We start from the raw sequence: 20,788 nt of genomic DNA on the forward strand, positions 1-20,788 counted from the left end.
GACCAGTAGGTTTTCAAGACTAGGTGACTTCAAGGAGTGGTTATGTTGAAAGCACTGAAATAGGATTAAGAATTAGGTTCTATCCCAGACCAGCCGGTACTTAGGGGTACGTTTATGAAACTCCCTTTTTTTGTTGCTTTAAGAAATAGGTCATATGTTACTAGTATAAAATGTAAAAGGGCTGTGCAGTAGATAGTTTATATCCTTATTTGATTTCCAGCTATCTGGTTCTCCCAGGAGGCAATCCCAATAATGCAATAATTTATCCTTCAAGAGAGACTTAAGCATAAATAATCATACATATCTGCGTGTACATATAAATATTACCCAAATGGAAGTTTAACATATATTGTTCTGCACCTTATTCTCATTTTAGAAATCTTTCTCTCAGTATGACAGAGCTGCCACACTTATTTAAATAGCTATCTGCATAGTATCCCATTGAATAGATCATAGTTTAACCATTTCCCTAAAGAAAACTTACATTGTTTGTATTTTTTTGTTTTAAGAACCATGTTGCTGTGAACATTCTTGTATGTGACTTTAAAAAGGCCTATAAAAAGCGTTTAAAATTTTGTACATTTTAAAGTTTGCTAATTACAGTCGCTAAAACCTGTTCTTGGTATATGCTAGAAACTGCTCTTGTGCTTTAATTTACCGAAGCCTGCCAAAATTGCTCTCAATAGAAGTTATACTAATATATACCTTACAGTGGTGAATGTTTTAGAGTGCCTGTTTCCTCATCTCAGCAACATGATAGTTCTCAAACTTTTTAGTCTTTGCTATTCCCATACACAAAAAATCGTTCATCTTATGAGTTTAATGTATTTTACATTTAAGAGCCATTTGTATTGCCTATGGTTTTCTGACTCATTGGTCTTTTTATTAGTAATTTGTGGGAATTAAGGAAGATGACCATTTATAACATGCAATGTAAACATTTTTCTCCTTGTCATTTGTCTTTTGACTCTGTTTATGATGCTTTTTTGTGCAAAGATTTATTTTTATGTAGGTAAATTTATTAATTCTTTAGTGGCGTTGGGAGGCCTCTCCCACTCAAAGATTATGCAAAGTTTCTTTGCTGTCTTACTTTTTAAAATTAATTAAATCTTTGATCCTCCTGGAATTTATTTTGGTGCAAGGACTAAGGTAGGGGCCTAAATTTGTTTCTTTCCAGATGGCAGCCACTACTTTTGCTTTTTTTTTTTTTTTTTTTTAAAGATTTTATTTTTTCCTTTTTCTCCCCAAAGCCCCCCAGTACATAGTTGTATATTCTTCGTTGTGGGTCCTTCTAGTTGTGGCATGTGGGACGCTGCCTCAGCGTGGTTTGATGAGCGGTGCCATGTCCGCGCCCAGGATTCGAACCAACGAAACACTGGGCCGCCTGCAGCGGAGCGCACAGACTTAACCACTCGGCCACAGGGCCAGCCCCACTACTTTTGCTCTTTTAACCTATAAAAGCAAAGTGCTGGGTTAGAAGATCCTAAGGTCCCTTAGGTATCAAAGAAGTCACTTGCAAACTTGCTCAGTAGATGGCAGTATGCCTTTTTGTAGGCCTTTTTAACAGCATCATTTACTGTAAGTAGTAAATCATAAGCTTGACTTAGAATAGTACAAATATGGTGTTATCTTAAACCTATTACTACATATGCCACGAAAAATGTTTTACGAAACAGTAGATTTGATTTCTTGGGGAATAGCAAGAAGAAAGCCAAAGAAACTTATGCCACTGCATAACATCCAATCCTTTTAAAACAAAACACATCTCTAGAAATAAGCCATTTTTGTACTAGTTCTCATGAGAGTCCTATTGGAGACTATAACATTTTGAGAAAGATAGAATGTTGACAGGAGATGCAAAGAGCTACAGAGGGTAGACAGGGAAAAGGGCTGGATGTGATAAAGTGAGGAGCATACAAGAAAGTAAGCTCTGAGCACAGTGAATTTTTTTTGTATACTGCTGTATACCTGGTGCTGGAAACATAGTAGGTGTTCTATAAGTATCTGTAAACATAAATGACCAGGATTTTAAAGGGGACAGCCACTATTTAGCTCACTCCTGTTGCTGGATGGGAATGTGGGTCTAGGATTCCCAAATCTAAATTTTCAAGTGGAACCAGAAATCCGGATTTTAAAATGTGACATCTGTATTATAAATCTTGGCAATGAATTCAAATGTTGGGGTCAAAGACAACATGTCTATTGGTAAGATTCTGCCCAAGGGTTACCAGTTTGCCACTTCTATAAATAGTGTAGGTAAATAAAAGATTATTAATGATACTTCAGTTAGGGCTGTGGATAAAACTTGATGTACGCCTTCTAGCTAAGCATTGTTTTTAGTTGTCTAAGAAACCCTTCTTGCCCTAACTGGAAAGTCATCTAACTTCTTATCCTGTTGTAAAGGTAAATATAGACATTGTTTCTGAGGTTTTAATGGAATTTCATTGTGCTCCTGGGCCTTTGTTCTTCAGGACTTGACAGTGCAGACTTCTCTTTTAGTGAGCTTCATCCTAGGAGTTCCCAATCTATAGAGCAGTGGCTAAGGACATTTAGATTGTCCCATTAAATGGAAAGAAAAATAACTTTTAACCAGTATGTAGCATCAAATTTCAGAACTGGAAATGAGCTATCAATTGGTCCAATCTCCTTTTTTCAGGAAAGACATGGCAGTCAACTAGGACAATGTCCTAGGGCGGCAGGTAAGAGTAAAACTATCTCATTCACATTTATGTGTTATTCTTTGATTCTCCACATTTTTACAACAAAGATGAGATGGCTTACAGAAAGAACAAATTAAAATACAAACAGAAAAACAAGGCTATGAAAGAAATTAAGAGTGAGGTGAGGGGCCGGCCTTGTGACCGAGTGGTTAAGTTCATGCGCTCCGCTTGGGTGGCCCAGGGTTTTGCTGGGTCAGATCCTGGGCACGAACATGGCACCCCTCATCAGGTCATGCCGAGGTGGCGTCCCACATAGCACAACCAGAGGCACTCATAACTAGAACATACAACTATGTACTGGAGGGCTTTGGGGACAACAAGAAAAAAAGAAGATGAGTGGCAACAAATGTCAGCTCAAGTGCCAATTTTCTTTTTAAAAAGTGAGGTGATGAGAAGCTTACACTTGGGAAGCAGAGTTTGTAATAGGGCTGTTTCTCAAACAAGTCATGTAACCTTTCAGTTTCCTCATCTGTAAAATTAGAATTTTTTTTGAGGATTAAATAAGGCAATACATTTAAGACCCTTATCTTGGTGGCAAGAAATAGTAAATACCCAATAAATACTAGCTAAAAGTATACATACCAATATATATGGGTTAATATAGTTGCTATGATGAGAGTATTGGTTTCAGTTCTGAGACTCTTGATGGTCAAGGTGGAGAGGAAAACTACAGTTACATGGAAAACACAAACAAAAATTCCTCCCACAGTATTCTGGGAATATTGAGTACTGGAGTTGTTTATTTCCTTGACTCCAATACTAAATTTGTGAACTTGGACAAGTTATTTAACCTATCACATATAAATCTATGACTTACTATATGTTTAACTTTTGTTCCTTTTGATTTTACAAAAAGTGTTTGCTGAATGAAGTCTTGTGGGAATTTCCTTTGTTACTCAACACTATCCTACTGACTTGTTTATAACTAGTTCACTCATGTTCATTGCTGTGTAACATTGCATTGTATGATTATACCACAATTTATCCATTCTCCTGTTGATGTGTACTTAGGTTGTTCCTGGGGTTTTTGCTATTGTAATGGCAGTGCTACAAAAATTCCTGGGCAGGTCTCCTGGTATTCAAGTGCACTCCCCTCTGGTAACCTGCCCTGTAAATTCCAGCTGTCTCAGCAGCCCCAGATCCCCAAGATATCACCACTGTTTGAGCTCCACTTCCTTGTACCATGATTGGGAATATTCTCCTAGGCAGACACATGGTGAATCTGGGGTTCACCATGTGTTTCCCTTCTCTCAAGTTTCACAGTCTGCTTTGCCTGTTATCCACTTCCTGAAAACAGCTGCTGCATGTATTTTGTCCAGTTTTATGTTGTTTAGGACAGAAGGATAAGTCCAATACTAATTATTATGTCATGGCCAGATGTGGAAGTCTAATCATCTCTTATTTTCTTTTGAGGAAGATTAGCCCTGAGCTAACATCTGCTGCCAATCCTCTTTTTTGCTGAGGAAGACTGGCCCTGAGCTAACATCTGTGCCCATCTTCCTCTACTTTATATGTGGGATGCCTGCCACAGCATGGCTTGACAAGCTTTGCATAGGTCTGCATCCAGGATCTGAACTGGGGAACCCTGGGCTGCTGAAGTGGAACGTGCGAACTTAACTGCTGTACCACTGGGCCGGGCCCTATTTATCTGTTTTCTAGTGAAAGTTTTAGTTTCATTTTGGGTATGTAATCATTAATACAGCTAGAGTTTATCTGCTCATTTCAAAAGGCTGAGAGAAATTTCATTTAAAGATAACTTAAATAATACACTATCTTAGACATTCTTCAAGATGCATTTAGTTCTATCTAAGAGGTTAAATTAGACCACTGAAAACTACATTTGACACATGCTATATGAATGGTGTGAGGTAGCAATAACAATTTATTCCCTTATGGGTAACCATTTCACCCCCGGTTTAAGAAGATTAACTTCTGAGCTTCACTTCTTCACTTAATGATATCTCATATATGAAACACAGGTACACACACAAGTAGCCTTTATAGATGGTCTGTAGTGTAGACGTCTTAGTTCTTCTCATTAAAGACAGATTTTAAGACTTTAAAACCAGATAATAGCAGCTAACATTTATATTACCCTGTCTTTATGCAGGAACTATTCTAAGCACTTTATGTACACTAACTCATTCAATCCTAATAACAATCCTATGAAATAGTTGCTATTATTCTCTCCACTTTACAAATGGGGAAACTGAGGTATAGAGTTTGCCATAGCTTGCCCAAGGTCACACAAGCAATTTGTAGTGGTACAGATATTTGAATACAGACAAGCACACCATACTATACTACTATTCAGACGAGCAGATTGTAACGCCATTCTATTGTGAAAATTAAGGAGCCCTTCATTCCACCTCTGCTCAGACACGGCCCCAGGCCTGATTCGCTTAGAAAACTGAATCCACCCACCTCCATCATGGGCATTTCAAAATCTTAAAAACGAGAACTGCAAAGCAATTAGTGAATTTAGTTTAAGGATAGTCCTCCCTTTAATTCCAGGAATAGTGGTCCCCCAAAACCATTCTCTCTGACATTTGTCCATTTTCTTGCAACAGATTGATTCTAATGAATAATATGCATTTTCATAGTGCTCAATCCTTTTTTAAGTGCTTTCACATGGATTAATTTTCACATACCCAAACTACTGGCCTACTGGTGTCTGTCATGTTTTCTATCGAATTAGAAGTGGATTTTTTTTTTCAATTGCATTCTGTCCAGAAATGAAATATACTCCAAGATCCCCATGAGAGACTATCTGAAATCAGTCAACCCACATTTACTCCAGTCTGGTGCTACGTCACTTTTTCACATTTCTGAGGCACAGCAGCTGAGAATTGGAAGACATGACAATAGCCAAGTCAGTTGAGAGAAAGATTCCCAAATCAACACAGCCACTTCTTTCTCCTGAGATGTCGCGCGTTGTGCCACAAGGTCCGATGGCCTATTTCTAACTTCATTTTGGTAGGCTTCCCTTCTCTCTACTCACTTGATCTGCTAGGTTGTAAAGAATTTTGACTTAAATTTTTTATTTCAATAGGCAATTATATAGTAGAATACACTGCCAAGAAAGATATTGTTGGGGTTGTTTTTTATAATGGGTAAGGACTTTAAAAGAAATGACTATACATAGGCAACCAGAGGTAAAAATAAACCTCTATGTTTCCTTCCTACGGTTAGGTAAGCTCTGCATAAGCACATTCTAAGCAGAATTCTAACCAACATTCAAGCACATACTCAACATAAAACCATGGTTTATGATATTTTAGCTATTATGTTAGTGTATCTTGTAAACAATAAAGTCAAATAATTATTTCAAACAGGCAGTGTTTAGATTTAGAAATGATTACAAATACTGAAAAAACCCATGGATTAAAATACAGTATTTTATTTTTTTCTCACCTAAAAAACAAGCAACCCAGAATTAAGATATACATAAACTTCTCAAATTTATCCCTAATAAAATTTTGAATATTTATACAATTTCTACAGAAACATACAGTGTATCAAAATCTGCATAAATCAAATTTATAAAATGTGTAGAAATGCATAGTGATATTATCAACTTACAAAGCAAGGATATGAGAATTATTTCCAAAGCAGCCTACAGTAGAAAATAGTCATTATGGCAGCAGCTTCTGATGTTTTTCGCGTTTGGTAAGGTTTCTGATTTCAATATATAGAATCATTTTCATAGAGTATCTTAATGAATTGCACAAAATACCCACTTAAAATTTACATGAACAGTTTATGTGCCACCTTTCTTAGGCCTATGCATAGTTAACAAGGTTATAATCTATTCAACAAGGAAAATGAAGCCCATTTGCAAACACACAAGTACCAGTTCTCTTAGTCTCTTTTTTATAGTTGATTTATTTTGTAATTATATAAGCATAGAAATGAGTTCCTTTTAAACATCCCTGGAGATGAATGAAAGTTAAAATGGTTGATCACAGATCAGTAGCAAAATACAAATTGACAATTCAAAATTATAAATAGAACTTTGTTTGGGATGTTTAACTTTGACTCTCCAAATTTAAGAACTAAGCTTGGAAGAAACAAATTTGTAGGCTTTTCTTTTAAAGAAATGTAGAGTTTTGTTTTTTTTGTTTTTTTTGTTTTTAGTTTTTAAGCTTTACTTAAAAATATTCCCCTCTCACAGTAGTTTGTGAATTCCTTTCATTGTAATTATATCATGATTACAGGATCAAAGATGTGTAATTTATTTGCCATTCCCCACCTTATCACATTTTTTTTTCACTCAACATAGCATTTTAATCTTTTGGGTAATAAAAGAATTTATTTAGAACTTAAAATCTAATTGACCACTTGCAGTATTTGGTTTTCCTATTTTAGGTACTATCTTAATAAATGTTTAAATCGAAACAAGTCTTCTTTTCACTGGAAAAATACTAATAGAAATATGCTTCCTAAAAAACATTAAGAAACACTAGGGAACTAACACCTAATCTAAAAGAAAGGAGTTCATCTTTGTTAATGAGCTGTATTTTTAAATAGCCTTTTTTTTTTTAATTTTAAAAATGTGCAGGGAATTTCATTTGGATGAAGATATAAATGAAACATCCATTCACTCTTGGCTTCATAGGTTGCACAGCTTAGGTTATAATGCACGGGAGTTTTGTAAGGCTTAATCTAATAAGGGCTCGGAAATTCTTATCTTGGTCAGGATGACCCTTTGCTGTGTTTACAGTGGTGTTTTGTTGTTTTTGTTACCCCCATTTCAAGGTTTCAAAACTGAGAATTATTTATAGTTTTCTGTAGTGATAAGTACTGGAGGAAAGAAATCCTAAACATCAGTGGACAATGTTTCTCTAGCTGGTAGACCCCTTTGCTGTCTGAGGAGTTGGTACTGACAGAGGGCATTGGGAATGCCAGGAAGTAAGGGAGTTAATGCCATACGATCTTAAACCCAACGGAATAGCCTGGGGATGTTCCATATGGTCATTTCTTTTTCAAGCCATACAATAATCAATTTCAGAGCAAGCGGTAGCACATAAATTCACCTCTGAGGAGTAAAAGTGTTCCTCACACAGGTGACAATTCCGTCATTACCATCCTATAAGTTTCATTAAAAGCTCTTGAAATATATACTGAGAAATGAAAGAGGCACTAAATGTGTTGAAATTCACCTTTCAAAAAAGCAGCATGACTGTGAAGGAAGGCCACCTTGGCTAATAACCTGTGGCAGTGCTTCAAAAAGATGTAAAATTAAATAAAGACACAACAGGTTGATAATCACCAAGTTATATATGAAAGTCTGGTTACTCCAACCTTTTTTCAAGTGTGTTAAAAAAAAAAAATCAAACTGCCTTTCAGACCCCTGAGTGTAATCCCAAAGAAGACAATAATGCTTTTAACTCTGTTCTAAACAAAGCAGAGCTAAATGCACAAATTACCAACATCAGCTTAAGACAAAACAAAAAAAGATGTAAACACCTACAAGGTTTAAGGTAAAAGCAGTTTTGTAAACAGTAACTGCAGATGATAATGTTATTGTAAAATCACAGTTTATCAACGTCCTTCAAACTGACCAGGAGGTTCTGGGTTTGGAGCTGTACAGGTAATAATCGTTGCAGCAGGTTTCAGGCGGTTTTCAGTCCTGTATAAATTTACGTGTCAGTAGGTAGGTTATTGGTTTCTTTTATCCTTTCTAAACACTATGGATGTTATTTATTTCCCACTTTTGAGTCATTTTACTTGAGTCACAATTGGAGATGAACACTTGATGTAGGACCTCTGAGCGATCTAAACACTTTCCTGAAGGAATGTGAGTAAATCTGTGCAGGTTCTGGAAAACACAGGAAAAAGAAGTTTTAATTTTGCACTGTTTTGATATCACTGACATTAGAAGAAGTCACTACCTGGCTTTCATAATAAGATAATTCAAGCAAATTAGACAGGCTTAAACCAACCAGACCCAAACTTCGGATTTCCGTCTTTCAGTCCTTTTATTGTTAAGTCATGATGTACTGCTGGTACCTCAAAAATCCAATGTAGACAAACCTAAATTCTTTATCTTCCCCTCAGAACCACTTCCCCAGCTCCTATCACAGCTAATAGTAATACCAGCTTTCCAGCCCTCAGGATAGAGGCATCTCATGCTGCACCTTCCTTCCTTCCTTCCTTCCTCCACATTGCGGCCTTCATTTGGGACTGATATTTGGAATGTCTCTGGATATATCCTTTCCCATCTCCACTGCCGATGCCGTAGGTTAGCCCCCATCATCTGTTGTAGGTTTGTTCAGTACAGCTCAGGGTTTCCCAGAGTGTGGTGCTTAGACCATCTAAGATTGGGTCTGTAAGGTGACAATTATTTTCATAATACAAAGACCCCCATTTGCTTTCTTCATTGTATTGACATTTATACTGATGGTGTTAAAGCGATGGGGGGTAAAAGGGCTGGGGTCCTAGCATAAATTAAGCAGCGACCCAATACTGTGCCAGTAGTTACATTCTTCACGGCCACACACTCAGTTACAAAAGAAAACATTGGTTTCACTTAAGAATGTCCTTGATGAAGCAGTAAAACTTATTAGTTTTACTAAATCTTGACCTTTGAGAATACTTTTAAAAAATATTCTATAAGATGAAATGCAAAGTATGCATAAAGCACTTCTATACACTGAAGTACAATGGTATCTTGAGGGAAAGCACGTGTGCACTTGTTGGACTTGAGAGTTGAACTGCTGCTTTTCTCATGGAATGTCATTTTGACTTGAAAGAACAACTCAAACAAACTGATTATTCAAACTTGGGACTGGGTAGACATTTTCTTGAAAATGAAGTGAGACTGTCACTTCAAGAAAAAAAAACCCAACACAAATCTAACAGTTTTTGTTGCCACTGATAAAATCGAGTATTCAAGTAAAAATTAGAGTTTTGGAAAACTTGTATCATCACCATGAACTTGATAGCTTTACAATATTTGAAGACTTTTCTGATGAAATCAGTGACTATAGTTGTGATTTTTTGACAATGTATAATGAAATGTGTCAACATTTGGAAGATCTACATAACTTAGTGGACCAAAATTTTCCAAACAAGCAATGTATGATGTTACAAAAGCTCACATGGGTAGAAGATCCATTCAGAGTGAAAGACAGACCAATGGATTTTAATGTGGCATGGGACTAAATGTTCACTGACATGGTTTCAGGTTCTACACTGCAAATAACTTTTAAGAAACTACCACTTTTCAAGTTGTGGTGTAGCACCAAAGAAGAATAGCCATGATTATCTGAAAAGGCTATTAAGTTAACCCTGTTTTCCAACTACATGTTCACGTGAGGCTGGATTTTCCTCAGACACTTCAACTAAAACAACATAGCACATTAAGTGCAGTAGCAGTATAAGAATCCAGCTGTCTTCTATTAAACCGGACACTAAAGGGATTTGCAAAACTAAAAAAACGATGCTATCCTTCTCAGCTTGTTTTTGAAAAAATTATTTTTCACTAAAAGGGTTATTTATATTAACAGGTATTAGTTATTATTGTTACTTTTATATGAATTAGTACATAAATACAAAATTTCTCAGATTTAATTTCCAATTTAGGAAATAGTGTTAGCTATAACCTAACAAATAACAAATAAACAAATAACAAATAGACAAAATCTGTCTGCAGGGAGTCTCGATACTTTTCTAAGAGTGTAAAAAGCTTGAGAACTGCCGATTGAGGCTGATCTCCTTGCTTATCAGTTCATTCTTCACAATGCTCCCAGGATTATTTTCCTAAAGGTGCCCACTGTTTCCTATCACTGTGTTCCTCCACTAACGTCAATCGCTCTCCAAAACTTATAAAATGAAGTTCAATGTTCTTCCATCTGCAGTGCAATTTAGGAACACCAAACTAAATGTGACTCCTAGAATTCTCTATACACTTTCATGCCATGGCTTTACTCACCCAGTTTTCTTATTTATACTCCATGAAAAGCCTTTTTGTCCATCAAGACGTGGTACAATGATACTTCCTATATGAAACTCATCAGAAATAATTCCTCCTATTAATCTCTCTTTTGCCGTCCTATGGCATTTTGTTTATTTTTATTTCTGCATGATTTTCCTTCTCTGCCATTAAGGTATGATGTGCTTTAGCTATTTTTTGAAGTCATCACATCGTTGGGCTCAGTGAATATTTAGTAATGTCTGATGCACAAATGTATATTCAGCGCTGTGTCCTTCAAAATATCTGAAATATGTTCATTCCATTTTTTTATCCATTACTTCTTGATGGTGGTTTCTGGCCTGCCAGCTTTCTTTTACTATTTAACTAATATTGTTCTCACTGACCCCTATCATGTTTTGCTATTTTTCATCTTTCTTTGTGGAAATAAACTCTGTTCTTCAGGGTTTACGTTAATCTTTCCCTTCCTAACTTATTATAAGAAAAAGATCAGCAACTGACACATACTTACGACTTCACAGTAATTATCTATGAATGATGATAACTAGGAATATTAAGTGGGGTCATAATATCATCATTACATAGCAAACAAGTGCTTGCATGACAGATAGGAGACGATAACAAAGATCAGACGAGTAAAGAAAGTGGAGTGTTGCCAGGTTCTTTCAGTCTGGGGCAGCTTTCCCAACTTTTTGTTTCATAATAAATTGATTTATTTCAGCCAAGTCTAGACTTTGAAAATAAATCCATTAATATGTTGGAATCCTCAACTTGGCACAGAAATTTGAATACTCACAGCTTAAATAGAAACACTCCTCCCAAAGAGTCAAGTGACTAAGTAAATATGAGCTTTAAAACAAGCAACAGGCAACAGTTATCTTGTTGTATTTAGCAAACAGCAATGATAAGGAAGTTGTGAAGGCCTAGATTTCCAAGTGTTATTTGTTTGTCTCTGTCGCCACCTGCTGGACAACATGAACTATAACTGCAGTATTTCTTACATATACATATTATTTGACTTGAATGAATTTAGATTTAAAAAATCATTTTAAATCACCTTAATCACTTAAATTTCAAAAAATCAGATTTTGATATTAGAACAAATGGTGATGCTTGCTTCACAGAACATTGATTTTCCCATGTTACTGAAATTAGCAGTGGGTCTTCATGGATACCTTTTACATGACAATATTGCACCAGAGAATAAAAGTGACGCTTCATTATGGAACAATGAGTCACTCAGTGATCAGGAAAACAACTGACTAAATGAGAGGGAAGTGCAAGTCAATTTGAATGCAGCTTTTAAGATTTATACATCTAAGTTCCACATGGTAGGTGTTATTAAAATGAGATGGCATATATTATTTCAGGAATTAAAATGCAGAATACCTTGAAGTACTGCCATTCCTTAAATTCGTTTAAATTACAGTGTGTAATCATAACTTTTGACCCATCAGGTCCCTTTGTCAAACACTGGTCATACTGCATGAGTTGATTAGCTTCATTGATTCGGAAAAGCTATTAAAAAAGAAAAAGAAAAAATAACAGTCATCCTCTCTGCTGATATACATTTAAAAAACAAAAAAGAAAAGAAACTTGTCTCCTATAGTTAAACCTAATGACTATCTTATTTTTCTGTATGTTCAGAACTCTAAGTACAAAGACAGGAATTATATTCATTTTGATGTTAGTGAAGACCCCTACTAACACTTAAAGAATTATGTTCTTTAGCCTCTTAGATCTAGAATGGTCATGAACACACATTTATTATGTACCAATAATGTGAGCAAATGAAAAAATGGAAACAGACCTGATAATGTTTCACAATCTAAATTAGAGACAAGAAAAATACCCACATAAGGAAGTAAGAAAATGTATGAGTGAAATATACATTACTGGCAGTAACCAGGTTACTGGTTATCCCAGCTTACCGGGTAAAAATATGGAATAGGAAAATATTTGCAGATAAAATTGTTTGGGAATTAAGCTTACACAGTTATATGCTCACACAAAAATATATTCTAATCTCTTTTATTAGACACAAGTTCTAGATTCTGATTGCTTACGTGAAATCCAATATTGCTATTATCCCCCTCAACTAAGTAAAGGTTTCAGCATTCTCAATGTTTTATAGAATGTTTTACTTTTTCAAAACAAAATCACCAAATTGGAAACCCTGCGATCAACGAGCCTGGCAGCTCTCAGTGCAGACCAATTTAAACACGACAGTATGGCTCCTTACCTGATTCCCTCCCATCCTGTGGCAGGGTCCTAGTTCAACAAAGCCGCCATTTGTTCTTCCCATGCTATCAATGCAGTAAACAGTTTCAAAGCCTCTGATCTAAAAAAACAAACAAAGAACCAAAAAGCAGGCAACAGTTTAGTTTTTAATAAGCTCTGGCATCAAAGTAAAAGAATGTCATGTTAAATGTTGCAGTTCACAGTGGAAATCTGGGTATGTGTCGTAACAGGTCATTACAGTATTGTCAGTCTTTGCAGGGTTTAGAGCATATCAGTTATCTGTGAAATCATTTATGGTCTCGAGGTCAACACTGGAATGGACTCATTCCAACTAAGGGCAATGGCCTATAGATTTTGATAAAATACCACGGAAGAATAAATAAAAAGATATCATGAAGTACAATTTCTGATTCATGATAATTCTTGTGAATGAGAAGGAAATAGAGTAAAGTTACCTAACCACAGTGGTAAGACACTGACCCTAGATGTCTAGACCAGACCATATTTGTAAGGTAACTCTCTCACTTTTGGTGGCTACCTCCAGGGGCCTAGGGGGCAAAGGTTATGGCATGTGGGCCAGGCAGTGAGACTTTTCTCTGACTGTGGATAATGTAGGTGAGAAGCAAACACAGGTTTCCATCTTTGGGATACACATTTTGTATAAAAATAACCTTTCTCCTTTTTGGAAATATTATATATTTATATTTCAATTATAAGATACTGTAGTATTTGGATAAAATGTCTTGTTCATTCATTCAGTCAGCAAATACCGACTGAGCACCTATGACGATAAGAGCTTGAGAAGACACAAAGAGAAGCAAGTCTTGGCCCAGGCCCTCACGTCTGCAGGGCTGCTGGGGGAAGTGTCGCTCAGGATGGCGCGAGGAACATGCAGAAGGAGACTCTCGCCCTGTCTGGAGGAACTCTGAAGACAGCCCCAAGCAGACGTCTTTGTAACTGGTAGGGGTCTACCCGGAATGTGCAGGGAATGCTGAGAGGTGAAGCGTACCGTGCAGGGGCCAGAACAGAGAGAGGTTAAACTGAAGATGTGTTCAGGGGTGACACTTAGGGGGACAGGCAATTCCATCTCTCCATTCACTCACGCCTTTATTCATTCATCAAATACTAAGTGACACTGGTCAGGCATGTGGTAGGCTCTGATAGACCAGTGAACAAAACATAAACATCCTTACCCCAGCGAGCTATGTTCTAGGGAGGGAAAGACAGAATAGACGCAAAAAGCATGATGGATATGTTAGGAAGTGACTGGGGAAAAGAGGAGCAAGTTAAGGGCAGGGCACTGGGAGTGTTTGGGGGCCAGCAGGGTAGATCTCATTGAGAAGGTGACCTTTGAGAAGATGTGGGGTCTATATATATCAGCCACGCATGCAGAGGCTAGCTTTGCTTTTCCAGGCAGAGGGAAGGGCAAAGGCAGGAGCATGCTTGCGGCAAGTCTGAAGACCAGTGAGGAGGCCAGTGGGGCCAGGGTGGAGTGAGGCCAGAGAGGAACAGGGCTGATTACGTAGGCCGTAGAGGCCACTGGGAAGGGCTGTGCCTTCACTCCACGTGAAAGGGGGTGTCACTGCAGGTTTCTAACAGAGGTAACGTGACCTGACTCACGTTTTAAAAAGCTGACTCTGATTGCCGTGTTTACAACAGGCAAAGTCAGTCTCAGTGAGAGAGATGTGATGGCTGAGAAACAGCAAGAAAGGGTCAGAGGGGGAACCAGATGTGAAGTGTGAGAGAAGGAGCGGATCCAAAGATGACTCCAGAGCTTTTGGCCTGAGCTATCAGCAAAGATGGGTTGGGGAGGGGAGACAGGAAGTTCAACACTGGATTTGTCGAGTTTGAAATGTTGATTAGACATTCAGTGGAGATGTGGTGCAGGCAGCTAGATGTCCTTGTCCAGGCTCTGGGAGACAGATTTGGGTCGAAGATAGAAATTTTAGCATCATCAGCACATAGATGGTTTTAAAGCCACGAGACTGGACAAGATCACCAAGAAAACTCATTCCTTTTACAGAGAAGGCACTGTGCTAATTAGGTGTTCTCAGAGATTAAGAGAGAACCCAGATGTGGTCCAGACTCCCAGGGGCTTATGGTCTAAGTGGGAGTTAAACACAATTTGCTGTAACAGAACAGAGGTGAAGTAAGAGTATACGGAAAAAAAGGTATTAAAACCAGAGGTGCAGAGAGAGCAGCATAAGTGTTGGCTTCTCCTTTTATTCCCAAACTCTAAATGTTGGAATGCCTTAGGAGTGGATCCCATCCTCTTTTCTCTATCTATGTCTTCCCCCTGAGGTAATCTCATTCAGTCCCATGAAACTGTGCACCTGACGATGGCTCCAAATGTACAATGCCTCTTTTCTGGGCTTCAGTACCACAAAGCCTGAGATCCACTTGACAGCTCCACCTAGATGTCTAATGGGCACTTCCCATGAGCAGAAAACCAACAGAGAACTTGCTATTCCCTGAACCCTCCCCACCCGTCCCCTCTACCACCTACCCAATCTCAGCTGCCACCTGATTGACTACTCAGATGAAAACCCAAACTAGTCATCTTGGCCCATATCCTTCACACATCAATCCATCAGTGATCTACCTCCAGATGAACTGTATATCTCAAATCTGTCCACTTCTCTCCACCTCCATTTTCACCACCCTAGTCTAAGCCACCATCACTTCTCATTGGAATTACCCTACTGGTTTCCTGACTGGCATCTTTGTTTCTACTCTAAATTCTTACAGCAGGGTGATTAAAAACAAAAGCATAAATCGAATCGTGTTACCTGTTTAAAACCCTCCCGTGGCTTCCCAACACCCTTAGGATAAAGGCTTCCCTCCTCATTTATTTAGTTATTTAATTTTTGGTGAGGAAGATTAGCCCTGAGCTAACATCTGTGCCAATCTTCCTGTATTTTGTATGTAGGAAGCCACCACAGCATGGCTTGATGAGTGGTGTGTAGGTCCGCACCTGGGATCTGTGTGAACTTAACCACTATGCCACCAGGCTGGCCCCAAAGGCCCCCCTCCTCATTTAACCTCCTCTCTCCTGCTTATCAAACATGCAAAGCATTTCCTTACTCAGAGCCTTCAAACTCACCATTTTCTTTACTTGGAACACTCTTTCCTCGCTCTCTGACTTGCTTTTTATCATTCAGATCTCAGATTAAACGTCACCTCCTCAGAGGAGCCCTCCTTACCCTGTCCCTAAGTCCTCTTGAGCATCACCTGTTTATTTCCTTCATAGCCCTTACCACCACCTGTCATCATCTGCTTTGTTTTCCCTGTTTTTCTCTCTCTCCCCCGTGAGCATGCAAGTTCTCTGAGGAAAAGGACCTTGCTTGTCTTGTTGTATGTCTAGAAGAATGTCTGGCATATAGTAGGCCCTCAACCAATATTTTCTGAATACACAATTAAGCAAAGCCATGAAGACTTGAAAGGTCACGGCATGTTTAATACACCTATGAGGCAGCAGTCAGTATAAGGCACTTGGGTGGATGCAATCAGAAATGGGGTTACAAAGGCAAGTTTGCAGAAACAAAAAAATGAAAAGACAGATCAATGCCTTTGCCTGATTTTAATTATTTTCAGTTACCACTGATTAATTCATTCATTTGACAAGCATTGTGTGAGTGCCTATTGTATATGGGGATCTCTGTGTTAGTCCATTGGGACACAATGGTGGACAAAGTGTTGAAGCATTTACAGGAGGGCTGAGAGAAAGGCAATTCTGAGCATTATGAGAACCTATGGAGAGATCACAGAACTCAGTCTTTTTGATGGAGTGCGGAAGAATAGAAAAAGGCTTTTCAGTGGTGGTGCACTATAAATTGAGAACTATGGGATAAGTTGGGATTAGCCAAGAAAGGGAGTCGGAGTGAGGGGCAGGGAAGTGGCAGGAGCTGGAGGGAGCGGACAGTGTTCCAGACCAGAGGGCTACATGTGCAAAGGCTGAGAGGAGGGGACATGGCGGTTGGGGGTTGGGGGAGTTGTAACCTTCTAGTGGAAAGTACCAGACAGTTTTTAGCTAAACTCTTCCCCAAGAATTCTTCTCTTTCACTCACACATTTCCATCTCTGCCTTCCCCCAAACTCAGTCTCCAAACACATAACTTTGAGATCTGAATATCAGCTGATACTTACTTCTCCCCAGTCAACATTTTTGGGTGGTAGAGGGTAGTGTGAGGTGATATCATAAGCTATTTCTTCCATGAACCATTTGAAACTTTTGCAGTTGTGATCTTCTCGAAATTTCTTCAGCTCAGATATATCCCCATATGGTAGTGCTTTCGATTCAGGACGACTAGCATAGAAGTAGTCTTTATATTCATCCCACCAAACCTCTACAACTCTAACATAATTCTGTGAAAAAGAAAGTTAGTATCATTCTGAAAAATAAAAATATTAGTAATGTCATAAATAGCCTATCTTAGACACATGACATATGACCAACATATAACAGACTCATTTCAATAGGACCTAATGTTTAATTAAGCAACAAAAGCAAGTGAGCTAATGTTTCTAATTTGTCAATTGCCATGGATAGAAATGTCACACGTGTTCAACTAAAAAGTGATAGACACAGAATCTGATATCCCTGAGCTGCAGGATCATGTATTCTACGAAAATATATTCTATGCTGCTTTGAGAGGAAGAAATTGAAGCCCAGAGAGGGTTTATGAGAGGCTGGCTGGACACTGGTCCTCCTTCTCCCAGAACAATCTCTTTCTGTTAAGAGCCACACTACTACCATGTGTAGGGAACAAATCTCATTTCAGAAACAATCATGAAAAACAATAACTCTGATTAATAAAACACATTTTTGCAGGTGGCTTTTGTTGGTCTTGTTTCAACTCTAATATAACCATTTTACTATAACCCAGAATTAATTGGACATTTTCCCCAGTTGGTGCACTTTAAGAAAAAGCAACTAAAGAACAATACAGTATGTTGACATTGTGATAACTGACAAAGATCTAACTTCTAAGGTTTTACTGAATGAATGCATGTGACAGGTTTAGAGCATACGCAATCTAGTCCCTTGGTCTTCTACATCATGCATCAGCCAACCTTCTCTTTAAAGGGCCAGAGAGTATGTATTTTTGGCTTAGTGGGCCATACTTTCTGTTGCAACTCCTCAGCTCTGTTGTTGGAGTCAGAAAGTAGCCATATCACAACACGCAGACACATGGGTGTGGCTGTGCTCCAAGATAACTTTAGTTACTAAAAAGGGCTAGATGTGGCCTATTGGCCATAGTTGCTGACCCCTGCCTGTTTTACACCAGGAGCAGGAATATCTACTGTTGAGATTAGGTTTTCTAGGGTACAAGATAACTATCAAAGGGTGAACGTGCTCCCACAGGCATATTGTTGCAAAGCCCGTAGATTCAAACCTAAAAAAAACCACATGTGATAGTATTGATAAATATTTTGAATTCTTGCAAATCCATCCAAAATTAGATATAGTTCATGTCTTCTAGATACTAACACACGAAGAGACGAGTGCACACACATATGGTTATAGCAACAAAAAGAAGGAGCACTTCATTGTTTGGGATGGAGAAGGCCAGAGGGGCACCACGGAGGGTGCTGGAGAGCTCAGTCTCAAAGGAGTGGTTAATTAGGTGGGAATGATATCCATGGCAAAGAGAAAAGCAAATGAAGTATGACAGTCATGGTGCATTTGGGGTCCTGAAAGAATTCTACCACAAGTGGAATGCAGGATCCACTGAGAGAAAACCTGCCTCAGTTTCCTCATTTTAAGATGAGAATAATTATAGTCCTTACTTTACAGTGTGTTTTGAAAATTAAGAAGTTCATCTATGGAAAGCATTTAGATTTGTGTCTCGTACATAACTAAGCACTCAAAAAAGTGTCAGCTATTATGAATATGATTATTCTTTCCTAGGACTTTGCATTTTATCCTTTAGTAGAGAGCCATCAAAAGGTTTTAAAGAGGTAACAGACATCAGTTTTAATTTTCAGGGGGATAACGCTGGTGGTGAGTGGAGGGTGGACTGAAGGGGGTTGAACCTGATGGTAGAGAGCCAAGTGGGAGGCCCCCTGATATCCAAGGGAGAGATCTGAGGACCTGGACTAAACCCAGAGAGGAATGGATTTAAGAGATACGGACGAGGTGGAATCATCAGGGCTTGGAAAGGCGGGTGGCGAGGGAGGAGGACAACCCTAAAATGCCCCCTAAGGTTCATTCGTGGGCAAACAGAATACAGGAAAGGGATCACTTTTGAGGAAAAGTTTAAGTTCGGCTTTGACTGCACTGAGTTTGAAATATCTGAGGGTCATCTAAGAGGATAATTCTAAAAGACAATTGACTATAAAGGTCTGAGGCTCAGACCAGACAAATGGACTAAAGAAATAGACATGGGCCACTGGCACCCTGGTGGCTGTAGTGGACAGTGTTGAAACTGGAGAAAGGAAAGTACCTGGCACAGTCTGGGCACTCACTAGGTGTAGGCTGAAGTTACATTTATTGGGTAGTTTTATGGCATCTGCAGTTAATTTTAGAGTAGATAAGTATTTCCCTCTCATCTCTTTTCCTTTTCTTTGCAGCAGAGACCTTCTTGAATCAAGGTGATTTTTCATTAATCCTTCGTGCTTATGGGTCTGACTCCAAGGGCAGGTTCTTTTCCTGTAATGCCCGTCAGGCCTGGTGTTAATTTGGAGCTATCTTTGTTTTATCGTGGATCTTCTAATCTCATCCCTTGTTATAGCTGGGGCTCCATTTGGCCATTTCTAAGATAATTTGCCCAGTTAGAAAGCTGTGCAGGATCTTAAAGCCTAGCTGTCTTTGCTTCTGTTATCTATTCCCCTTTGGGGAACTGTCTCAAGTTGCATCTGCAGCCAATAATAAACTTCCTTCTGCTTTTGACTTGGTTAAAAGCTGCAGAAAACGAAGGGCATCGGAGTCATATGTTCTTAGAATTTATGAAAGCAACCCAACCAAAGGAACTTCAAAGTTTCTCAGTCACAGAGAGTGCCTTCGTGCTCCTAACAGTGGGACATTTGGCCTCTGTGGGAAGCTTTCCTGGTTTGTCCCTGGTTTAAGGGACAAAAGATACTAATATTTTGCAAACACTGTTCAAAAATTTGATTTTGTTTACTACAAAAGTTCTTAATATGGTTACTTTAATTTTTTAAAACCAAACAAAAATAATATTTTTCTCATGTGTGAATATTAGAAGCTAATATTTTCCTTTCAACTACTTTCCTACAGAGTGTCAGTTCTTTTTGAATTTATTTGAGACATCTTCGTGGAGAACACTCAATATAAGAATCTTAACCAGAATGAGATACAATGAATAATCTTAAAAAACAGTAAGATGTTTCATGACTAAATCTAGCCTAAGTTAAAAATGAGAACCAGCATGATTGCTTAAACAACATATCCCATTCAGTGAGCTGACATTTAAGTTACTACCACAGCATTTGGAACACAAATGTTAGTTCCTTAGCCTTCTCCCCTTTTAACCAAAAAACTCACCTTCAGAGTTGGAGAAGACCCAACATAAAGGGGTGGAGGATTCCCTTGCCAACCCTCAAGACGGTAGATGTGTCCAACACGAGAACAAGGGACAAACAGTAATTTGCCACCACACTGCCATATCTATCAAGGAAAAACACATGTGGAAGTTGTTTCAAATGCCAAAAGAAATTATAGCTGAAAATTTATCTTGTAAATGTAAATCTGAAATCTAAATGAGATACAGTGTCCACGGGGAATTCATAAACTAAACAAATCCTAAAATAATTTGCTTGTTTTTCAAACTCACATAATGAGGAAGAAGGCAACAGGGAATTAGTAATATACTGCTACTAAGGGGCCTCTTCCTGTGTATGTGTAGCTCCAAGCAACCCTTTCCCAATGTAAC

At 38.3% G+C, this 20,788-nt stretch overlaps 1 protein-coding gene across 2 annotated transcripts in view; it reads right to left on the reverse strand.

Annotated features, from left to right (window-relative positions):
• Positions 1-6,466: 6,466 nt before the first annotated feature.
• Positions 6,467-20,788, reverse strand: part of GALNT7 (polypeptide N-acetylgalactosaminyltransferase 7) — a 135,776-nt gene continuing 121,454 nt past the window's right edge. For both annotated transcript variants that reach the window (XM_023636293.2, XM_023636294.2), the window contains exons 8-12: positions 20,401-20,523; positions 17,043-17,261; positions 12,899-12,997; positions 12,046-12,174; positions 6,467-8,541 (exon numbers count right to left, since the gene is read on the reverse strand). In XM_023636293.2, the coding sequence (XP_023492061.1) occupies positions 8,404-8,541; positions 12,046-12,174; positions 12,899-12,997; positions 17,043-17,261; positions 20,401-20,523 (708 nt within the window). In that variant the 3' untranslated portion in view covers positions 6,467-8,403. The remainder of the gene's footprint in view (positions 8,542-12,045; positions 12,175-12,898; positions 12,998-17,042; positions 17,262-20,400; positions 20,524-20,788) is intronic.

The sequence above is a fragment of the Equus caballus genome, chromosome 2 (assembly GCF_041296265.1).
Source record: "Equus caballus isolate H_3958 breed thoroughbred chromosome 2, TB-T2T, whole genome shotgun sequence".
Lineage (NCBI taxonomy): Eukaryota > Metazoa > Chordata > Mammalia > Perissodactyla > Equidae > Equus > Equus caballus.